Genomic DNA, 10,360 nt, shown 5'->3' on the forward strand with positions numbered 1-10,360 from the left:
TGGATTTCTCTTTTAAAGAAATGAAAGGAAGCCACTCTTCCCCTCCCCACCAAAAAAACCTCCAAGTAAGAAACAAACAAAGCCCTGTATCTGTCGTTAGTGCATCACATTTAATTAAGTTTCTGGTCTCTGCGCTAGATCAGATTTTGAAATAACTTCAAATGTTTCAAGGGGACTGTATGAAATTTTCCAACAGGTTTTTCACTGGATAGTTGGTGTACAGAACGCCTCATGTAAATTTAAATACAAGAGTATGTCTAATTTGCAGCGACTTCGGAGGTGGGATTTAGGCATCTTTCGCCTATTATCTAAAATGGGTGAGAGCTGAAAAATTCTGTAACAAATACAGATTATTGTTTGTGTTTTTTTTTTTCCTTTTTAATGCCCATCTGTAAAAACGTCTGCCTTGCTTTAGCGTAAGATTGCTTGCAACTCAAACAGAAAACTGGTAGTTGAGGGAAATTATTTTTTTTTTTTCCTCTGAAAAAAATGAAGCCGGCTAATCCTGCTGACAGCATACGGGCATCACGCCTCTCCAATTGATACTTCAGTGAGTCCACAAAAATGACGTTTCCATCAGTGCTCTGTGCAAAGCGTAAGGGTACATACTGCAAAGCCCACGTTTCTGTAGGAATTAAAAATTTGCATTTCAGATCTGCCCTTTGGGGTGTGTGTGTGGGGGTGTGTGTGTGTGGGGGGGTGTGTTTTGTGGCTTTAACATTTTGTACCTTTTTGCTTCCAGCGTTGCTGAAAGCAAGGAATGTGCAAGAGGCGTTACAGCTTGGAAGTACCTTATCCTCGGTGCTGTCTTTTTGGCGAATTTGTTTCTGATGTAGAAGCGTTGCTCCTCCCGCGGTACAGAGCCCCTCTCCGTTGGGGGAAGTTAAAAGGTTGTGTTTTCAGGAGAGCATCTGTAAACGCCGTGAAGAGACGCTCAGCTCTGCCCGTGGTACCTTTCTGTGCAAAGGATGTATTGTCTCATTTCTGTATGGCGCCTGGAGCTCGGCTAACTTGTTTACTGTGATGTTAATCCAAAAAATAAATGCTTGCTTTTGTTTGTTTGTAGGCATATGGCCCCGGGAGGCCCTACCCGCTGCCACCTCCCTCAGGAAGATACAGCTGGAATTAGCCCTTGACTTTTTTTTTTTTTTTTTTTTTTTAAAGTATAGAAAATGTCTGGGGGTTTTGGTTTTGTCCTTTTATTATTTGGGGAAAAAAATGGAATCCTTAAGAAACATCCCTGTAGTTTTTAAACGATGATACTTGTTTTAAATGTGCACATTTCTTACCAAACTGATTTTTTTTTTTTTTTTTTGGGGGGGGGGAGGGGGAGCTACATCACTTGGGAATAGCGTATTGCAAAAATTGGAGTAAACTAGACTTGCTAATTTGCTTGTGAGACATTTGATGAGGTAGGAGTGCTGTTTTGTCTTTATTGCGTATACAAGCTGTGCTTAGCTGTGCCTGTCAATCTGGACTCCAAACATCCTTTACTCCACACATAAGAGCCTGAAAACAGACACGGAGTTTTAAAGAATGCATAGAAATCGGATTTTATTAACTCTTGGGGAAGACACAGCAGGCAGCCTGCGGAGCACGGTGTGTAAAGACACGTCTGTCGGTATTCCTTGTCAGATGCTTCCTTGAATTTCTCACAAAGAGAGGAGATTTTTTTTGGGACTTCGAAGTAAAACATTTCAACTTTTACAACCTGTGCCTGCTTTTGACTTTGTTATTGTAACATAAACGAGCACGGAAGGTGTATTTGTCTGTTTTGATATATAATTTAAAATAGCTGCAAAGTACAGAGTTTCCATTCATTTTTAGGACTCTTTCTAGGGATTTTCCGTGTGAGTGTACCAAACCGGTAAATATTTTTATTTGCTTTATAAAGTGGCTTTTGAAATTCTGAGCAGTATCGAGTGGTTTATTTCCAACCCCCTCCAGAAGGTGTTTGTATCTTTTGTCTATACCTCTGCACATTTATATTAAATATAAATTAAATATTTATCTAAACCTCTACCCATTTATATTAAAAGAATTCCACGCAGCCTCTACAATAGCGTTTAAAATCTTCATTTAATAAAAAAAAAAAAAATGACATGAGCATCCCGTTAAATGAGCAGCTTTAATGAAACATCTTTCAGTTGTGCCATGCTTGGACTTTTCCGTTAAACGCGTTTATTGTACACATCAGTAAACTTCAAAGCCTGGCTGTCGCCCCTACGCGAGGTTGCAAGGCTCAGCGCTCCTGCGAGTAGTTTTTCGGCCCTTTCCTGCGAGGGCCCAGATGTTAATCAGCAGCAACGAGGAAAAAGCCCAGACCAATGTAACCTTGGGAGGAAGAAATCATGAAACTGGATTCATTATTTTCAAGTGATTGAGGGTGGAGCGGAATCCTTCATTGTAATGCAAAGAGTTGCCATCCTGCCCGGAGCTGGGAAACGCCATCAGCCCTCGCCAATGGCCTTCTCCCTCCGCCGGGAACATATTTGGGTCTCAAAAAAGTAATTTTGCTATTTGAGCAGAACAAAACCGGCAGGGAACGTGAATTTTCATGCAAATGGGGTGGGTGAGTGCGAGGATGGGGGAAGGAACGGGGTGGCTCATCCTCGCACTGCCGAAGGTGTCCCCTGCTCCTGAGGATGAACCCGGGGTGCAGGTGGGCTTTTGTCCCTTGCTCCCCGTGTTTTGGGGGCGGGGGATACAAAAATGGGGCTGGATAACCATTCTGGGGAGGGCTTGTCCCTGCAGCTTTCCCCTTGCATAGCTCTTCACCCCCCAGAGCCTGCCCTTGGCCCTGGGAGACGTGGTGCCCACCCGGACCCTCGGATCAGTGCTTGGCAGCAACGCGCTTGGCCGGGGGCTTTGGTTCCTCTGCGCCATCAAGCAGGGATGAGATGCAGGACCTGACCGTGGAGCATCACCCTTTCGCCGGCTGTTTCCGTCGGCTGCCAGTGCATCTCCCTGCCCAGGCGTGTGGCCTTGCTGCATCCCAGTGCTCTCCAGCACCCGGAGCCGCTGGGGTATTTTGGGGATGGCCCTTGGGGACAGTATCCCCCTGATAGTCCTAGAGCTGCTCTACTTAGAGTGTTTTTTAAGTCGGGGCTGAGCGTACCTTCCAGGGTTGGAGGGGGGGGGCTCACTCACCCCACGGGGCTCCTTTCCCAAGCTCTGAGCCGCATTCTCCAAGCCGTCCCCCGTGGGAGCCCGGCCGCGGAAGGGGGGAGAGCCGCGGGGATCCCCCGAGGGAGCGCTCCCAGTGCGGCAGCCGCCGGGAGGGGAAGGGGGGGGGATCCCCGGCGTTCCCCATCCGCTCCCAGGAGCGGATGGGGAACGCCGGGGATCCCCCCCCCTTCCCCTCCCGGTCTTTGGGCTGGCAGCGGCCGAAATCCGTTTTTTTTTTTTTTTTTCCGCCCCAGAATCGCTCCTTCGCGGCGCAGCCCCGGCGGTCCCCGAGACGGGGGAGCCCCCGGAGAGGCCGAGGTTCAGCGGACCCCCCCGAGGATGGAGGAGCCGGAGGGGCGCGGAACGAAATCCTCTCAGCGACCGGGAGGGAGGCGGAAAACCGGGAGGTTTGGGGTTGTCCAGGAGCGGTCAAACCGCATCCGTACGCACACCGAGAACGAAGCAGCCAACTCTTGAGAACAACGTTTCCTTTTATTGTAAAAACAAGAACCGAACCAAACCAAAACAACAACAACAAAAAGAAAAATTAAAAATAATAATAATTAAAAAAAAAATAATAATAATAATAAAAGAAAGAAAAATTGCCGGAAACTTCCGAGGTGCCATTCCCGGTGCGCTGGATTTCCTCGGGGAAGGGACGAGGGGACAAACCCGCCGCCCCGATCCGTCCCACCGCTCTCCGTCGTTCCTCCTCCAACTCCGCCGGCCCCGGTGGGCTGCGGGGCCCGATCCCCCCCCCCCCCTTCTCCCGGCGGGAGAGCGGTGTCCGGCCCCGGGAATCGCTGCGTTCTCCGCCGTCTCCGCAGCTCGTCGGAAGCTCCGCGAAGCGCCGCGGTTGCACGGGACGCGCACCGGCGCCCCGCGCGTACATTCGTTCCCTACGCGACAATTAATAATAACGATAAAAACGATTTCCCCCCTTAAATGTGAGCACCGGCGCCGGGGGGGGCTCTTCTGCCAAAACCCCCTCCGCCGCTGCCGGGCTTCGATTTGTTTTATTTTCTTCCTCCGGCCGCTCCCCGTCCTCCAAAAAGGCAGCGGCCGCCCGCCCCGCTCGCCGCCTCCTCGACCTTGAGTTACAATTCAATTTACCTTCAATCAAATAATAATGAAATTGCACTTCAGGGGCACCCCTTATAAAATTAATTCTGCTGAGATAAGTTGCACTTCAGAAGATTTATTGTTCGCGTTCAATGGGGTCTGTAAGGTATACGCGCACCGGCGCGGGCTCCCGGGTGCGTTCGGGTTTAGCTGCCGGTGCCCGACCGCAGGAGAGCGGGGACGGGACGGGAGCGGAGCCCCGCGCCCCGCCGGCCGTGGCCCCCCCCCCCCCCGCCCCGGTTCCCCCCCGCCGGCCGGGCGCCCCGTCGGGGCGGCTCTCCCGGGCGGGCCCCCGACGGCCGCGCACAGCGGCACGGAGGCGGACGGGACACGGAGCCACGAACACGCGCGCACACACACACACACACACACACCCCCACACACCCCCAGGTAGCCGCGCAGACGCCCGCCCGCAGCCCTGCGCCCACGCGTGTGCCCGCGCCCGCGGCCACTCGACCGCCCGCCCCCGCCGCGGCTCTGCCTTCGAGTCCAAGTTTCCAAAACCTCGAAAAGTCTTAAAAAAACAAACAAACCAACAAAACCAAACCGAAGCGAGGCCGGCGGGGCACGGGGGCGCGGGCGAGGCGGGGCGGCGGGGGCCCGCGGGGCTCCCCGCAGGCCGGTGCCGCCGGGCCGCGCCGGGCCGGAGCGGACCGGGCGTCGGGGGGATTACCACGTCCTGCCGTAGAGCAGGTTGGGGCTGACCATGCCGCCGTTGTAGTCGACGCCGGCCGAGTCCATGGGGGCCAGGGGGGGCACCTGGCCGTGCAGCGCCGGCGGGCTGGGCGAGAGCTCCTCCAGGTCGGCCGCCTGCCCCAGCGAGCCGGGGTGCGGGTGGGCGGCGGGGGCGGCGGCGGGCAGCGCCCCGGCGGGGGCGGCGGGGGGCGGCGGGGCGGGTTGCCCGGGGGCCGGGGTGCCGCTGCCCGGCGGCGGGCAGGGTTTGCCGTCCTTCACCAGCACCGGCACGGCGACGCGGCGCGGGGAGTGCTGCTGGCAGAGGCCGCCGCCGTCGGGGTGCAGCTGCTGGGCGGCCGCCTTGTCCTTGGCCTGGCGCTTCATCTTGTAGCGATGGTTCTGGAACCAGATCTTCACCTGGGTGGGGGTGAGGTGGATCAGGCTGGCCAGGTGCTCCCGCTCCGGCGCCGACAGGTATTTCTGCTGCTTGAAGCGCCGCTCCAGCTCGTAGACCTGCGCCTGGGAGAAGAGCACCCTCCTCTTCCTCCGCGGGGCCGCGTGGAGCGGCACGATGGCCTTGGCGCCCTCGGCGATGCCGCTCAGGCCGCCCATCCCGGCCACGTTCATCCCCGCCGACGGGCCCATGAACCTGGAGACTGAGCGGGACAGGCGGCTCAGCGCCGGCGGCCGCCCCGTCGGGGGCAGCGGCTCCCCCTCGCCCGCCGTCCCTCCCTCCCTCCCGCCCGCCCGCCCGCCGCCCGCACTTACTGCTGGAGTAGCGGGGGTCGCCGCCGGCCCCGTACCAGCCGCCGCCCGCCGCCGCGCCGCTCCGCATCCCCTCGGGGTAGGCGGGCAGCTCGCCCATGTTGCCCAGCCCGCCGTTGCAGTAGCCCCCGACGGCGCCGTGCGGGAACTGGGAGACGCCGTGGGGCATGTGGTAGGCGGCCGCCCCGGCGGGGCCCGCCACGACGTGCTGCGGGACGGCCGCCGCGGCGGCGGCGGGCACCGGCGGCTGACGGTAGGGCCCGAGGGGCGCGCCCAGCCCGCCCGCCCCGTCCATGCCGCCGAACTTCTTGTAGCTCTCCTCCATCGGGCTGAGGATGTCGGTGACCGAGAAGGGCGTCGTGTGCTTGGGGCTCAGCGACATGGCGCGGCGGGGTGGGACGGGACGGGCCGGGCCGGGCCGGGCGCTGCCGCCGGCACCGGCGAGCCGTGCGCGGGCGAGGCGCGGCGCGGCGGCCACTAGCCCCGGGCGCCGGTAGCTCGCCGTTTCTTTTAGCCCGGCGCCGGGTTTACGCCAGACGCGGGGGGGCGGAGCGAGCGCGGCCGGCGGGGGAGAGCGGCGACGGGCGGCCCCGTCCCCTCCCCGCCTCCCGCCGCCCTCCCCGGCCCCCTCCTCCCGGCCATTGTCCTGCGCCCGCCGGACGGCTCTTAAGCCCGGTCGCCCCGGGGCAGCGCCGGAGCGGCTCCGAGCGGCCCCGGCCCGGCCAGGGTCGAGCCGAGCCCCGCGGTCCTCGCCCGTAAGTACCTGCCCGTTCCCCCCCTGCCCCCCCCCGCGGTGCGCTGCGCGGCAGGGGCGGGGGGCGCGGAGCGCACCTCCGTGTGTCTGTCCCAAAAGAAACCCTCCCCGGGGCAGCGCGGCGGCTGCGGCGCGGACCTCAACCCGACGGCGCGGACTCCAACCCGACGGCGCGGACCCGACGGCAGGAGCCGGGGCCCCCCTCTCCGGGCCTGATTTCCCGGGGAACGGGTGGCCCCGAACCGGGGCAAGGCAGAGGGCTGGCTCCGGCCCCTCGGGGCGGCGGGACGGAGCTCCGGGGCCGCCGCTCCCCCGAGCCGCGGCCGCCGGGGTGCGGGCCCGGGCGGGGACCCGCGCAGCGTCAGGCGCCCTTTCAGGGATGATGCTTCGTTGCGGTTCGGTTTTGGGGTGGGTTTTTTCGGTTTATGTTTTTGGTCGTCGTTCATTTGTTCGTTGGTTTTGCGACAACGAAACGCTCCCTCGGGGCTGCCCGTGCCCCCGGTTGGGGCTCGGGGCGGACGCGGGACGCGCTCCCCCCGCCCCGGGCTGCGGCCGCGGCCGCTCCTGCGGCGGGACCCGGTGCCCGTCGGGGGGCGGCGGCCGGGGCTGCCTCCTGCCCGTCCCCCGCCGCCGCCCGCGGGCAGGAGGCAGATGAGGGGAGGCTTCGGCGGCCCTTTGCAGGCTGAGAGGACGGGGCGCAGCCAGACCCCGCGGCCAGCCCTTCCCCCCGCTCCCCCCCCGGGCCGGGGCACCGGGGCTCCGCGCCGCGGGGCCGGGACGGGCCGGGGGCGGGCCGGGCGCTTGCCCGCTCCGGGGGGCCGTGGGGGGCCGCAGGCGGGCTCTGCTGGCTTTGCTCCGGGGAACCGCGCCGGGGCGGCCGGACGGTGCCGACCTGCGGGAGATCCGCTCGTCTCTGCGCGGATATACGCGCTCCGTCCATACCCGGCTGTACGTGTGCGCGCCCGAGCGGGCGATAAGTAGCATCTGCGCTGCACCCCCCGGGGCGTGTGTCCGGGTCCCTCCGGTGGCTGTCCCCGTGTCGGCCCGGGAGGCACTGGCCGACCTCCCCGTGCCCCGCTCCGGGAGGGGCTGAGCCCCCTTTTGGGGAGCCAGGGATGTCCCGCACCTCGGGACCCGACTCTTGCCTTCCCCTCCCGTCCGCTCTCCAAAGCCCGTCCTTTCCCGGATCCCTTTGGTGAGAGCTGCTGGGCAAAGCACCTCCAGCCCCGGGGCGACTATCAAAGAAAAATAAGTGATGACAAATCACAGAGAGGACAGTTCTGCACCTTAAACTCTGAGGACCCCCGGCGCAGGGCAGGAGTTACGCGCGTTCAGACCTCCGCACGCACTACTGCTCTGGCTGCTCCTCTGTCCGAAACGCCCACTCCCCACCAATTTTACACGCAATAATTTATTCAACTACAACTTTCCCACAGTTCAGGCAGAATTCTTGGCACCCGCATTATTTTTTTTTTTCCTGCTCCTTTTTTTCCCCCTCCTGCTTTAAAAAAAATTGTTTTAAAAACCCCTTCCATCGCTGCCCACCGTTGGGAGCGGCGCTGAGGGCCTGCGGCTGGAGGTGACACACCAGTGAGACCTGCCTGCCCGTGCGGGCAACCCTGGGGGGAGAGACACAGCTCTGCCCGCTCACCCTGAGGGATGGGACCCTGCCGCCTGTACCCACCAGTCCGTCCGGGCATTTCCAGGTGCTGAGGTTACAGCTGTGCTGCACTCTGCGCTGCTGAGCATCCTTTGAGCTCAGGTCTTCTTTTGCCAGAGTCTTCCTCGAAAGGCTGGCAGTTATATCTTTATTTTATTTATTTATTTATTTTATTTTATTTTATTTTATTTTATATTTTATTTTATTTTATTTTATTTTATATTTTATTTTAATTTAATTTAATTTAATTTAATTTAATTTATTTTAATTTTATTTTATTTTATTCCTGAAGGCAGTTTTCTGTCCCTTTTGGAACTACTGGAAATCCCACCCTCCCCGGACTGAGAGGTGCCCTTTTGTCGTCAGGGCAGGTGGCATCGCCCCGGTGGATGGGCATCAGGGCTGAGCGCCCCCGGCCAGGCGGGAGGAGGGAGAGGGACCCCGGTCAGCCCTGCGGGGAAACAGCCCTGGGGTTAACCTGCAGCTTGGCGGGGCAAGGAGCCTGCAGCAGCCCCGGTTCCATGCAGGAGAGACCCCCCGGGAGGTGGATGGATGGAGATGGGCTGGGAGAGGTGGTGAGCGGTGTTCCTGCTCCTCTCCTGGGAGGGGAAGAGGCTGCTCCTGGTGCCCTGGGAGTGTTTTCCCTGCAAACCTCTGGGGCAGGGAGGAGTTTTGGGACCTCACTGAGGCCTCAGTGCTGCTTTGGTAACAAACCAGCCACCTTACGCACCAAGATGCTTACGCACCGAGGCAATTAACTGGGGACCTTGTGCGCAAGGAGTGAAATACAATGGGTCTGCCCAGCAGGAGAGCAGCCCAGGAAGGGTGAGCCGGTAGGAAAATGACCCTGAACACGACAGCCATGGCCAAAACTCCTGTTAGAGGAGCTGGGACGAGGCGCGACGCAGGGGGTTTCACCAGTGACGGGGCTGGGACGGGCTCTCGCGGTCTGTGGCGGGTCCCTTGGGGCGCAGCAGGGACTGAGCTGGGTCTCCTGCCCCGCTGGCTCCTCCGGAGATGCGGGTGACACCCCTCGCCCAGATTCCCCGGGGACAGAGGCCACCCCTGCCTGCAGCCCCGTACAAAGCCAAAAGGGAAGCACAGCCTGGGGGCAGCTGGAAGAAACGCAGCCAAAAAAATTCCTGGTGTTTGTTTTACACTGAAAACACCCCAGAATTTTTCTCACATCGGTAGCGTGGTTTTGGGGTTTTTTTGGTTGGTTTTTTTTTTTTTTTTTTTTATATAAAAAGCATAACATTGTAATGAAGTCTCCCATCAGTTCGTAAACTGGGCGTTGTAACTTTCCTGCAACGGAGCCTTTTGGCAGGGTCGGTATGAAATATTTGGTCCCCGTTAAAATGAAGTGTCGAGGTGATTTTTCCCTTTTCTGTTTTACTCTAGCAGAAACCCAACGCGCTCCTTTGTTCCGGTTCAACTTCGGTGACTGGATTTTCTGACGGGGAGAAAATGTTTCATTTCCTTGGAACGCGCTTGACTGGTGCTAAAGAAAATCCTATTGATATGGCAAATGTTTCACACAAAAATCCCTTATAGTCACCCTCATTTACAGATTGTGTATTTTTCTATCTTAATCAGTCATTACCTGGAAGCGCCATGCAAAAATGCACCGTGTCCTTCCGTAGCCTGGAAAGATCAAGCTGCAGATTTCAAGCAAAGTAGTTTCAACAGCAAATTTTCAAAAAAGACATAGCAAATGCAATAATGCCGACAGTGATAGGAGAGAAGCTACTGAGAAGTCGAACTATTAGGTTTTAATTTTTCTGAATTATTTTCCTCGCCTCTCGATGACATGCCTTCTGCAGAAGGTCACCTTTATTTAAAGCTGTGGGAGTGCAGATGTTATTTCAGCGATCAGTTTGTCTTTCTGATAGTAATGACATATTTTGGCCGTACGGTGCTCATTTCCACACGTAAGTTGTTCTTGCTATTTGAGCCCGTGCCTATTACAGTACAGATATTGACCTTGGCAAGACACAATTGACATATAGATAGAGGCAGATTTTTTTTTTTTTTTTTTGGCGTTTTTCAATAATCCAGTATAAATGCTAATTTATTTCGGTGGCAGCTTGCCTAAAAGCAATAGTTTCTTCTAAATAATCAGCGATAGCCGCTTATTGCTGAGTTACAGTGTTGTGATCACGGTCGATGGCAGTTTGCCTTGATTCAGCTCTTACCAATAATTTGCAGAGATTAAA

General features: G+C 57.9%; 2 protein-coding genes across 2 annotated transcripts in view; one reads left to right on the forward strand and one right to left on the reverse strand.

Moving 5' to 3' along the window:
• XRN2 (5'-3' exoribonuclease 2) overlaps positions 1-1,273 on the forward strand; it is a gene marked incomplete at its 5' end in the record, with an annotated part of 50,859 nt that extends 49,586 nt beyond the window's left edge. Inside the window, one exon of the mRNA XM_082480212.1 lies at positions 1,067-1,273. Coding sequence (XP_082336338.1) covers positions 1,067-1,129 — 63 coding nt within the window. The 3' untranslated portion in view covers positions 1,130-1,273. The remainder of the gene's footprint in view (positions 1-1,066) is intronic.
• Positions 1,274-4,959: 3,686 nt separating this feature from the next.
• NKX2-4 (NK2 homeobox 4) lies at positions 4,960-6,112 on the reverse strand (the record flags this gene model as incomplete). The annotated part of the gene is made up of 2 exons (XM_082480213.1): positions 4,960-5,621; positions 5,734-6,112. The coding sequence occupies 2 exons, from the start codon at positions 6,110-6,112 to the stop codon at positions 4,960-4,962; spliced, it is 1,041 nt and encodes a 346-aa protein (XP_082336339.1).
• Between the last annotated feature and the right edge of the window lie 4,248 nt (positions 6,113-10,360).

This window comes from Vanellus vanellus (genome assembly GCF_965231255.1).
Source record: "Vanellus vanellus genome assembly, chromosome: 3".
NCBI lineage: Eukaryota > Metazoa > Chordata > Aves > Charadriiformes > Charadriidae > Vanellus > Vanellus vanellus.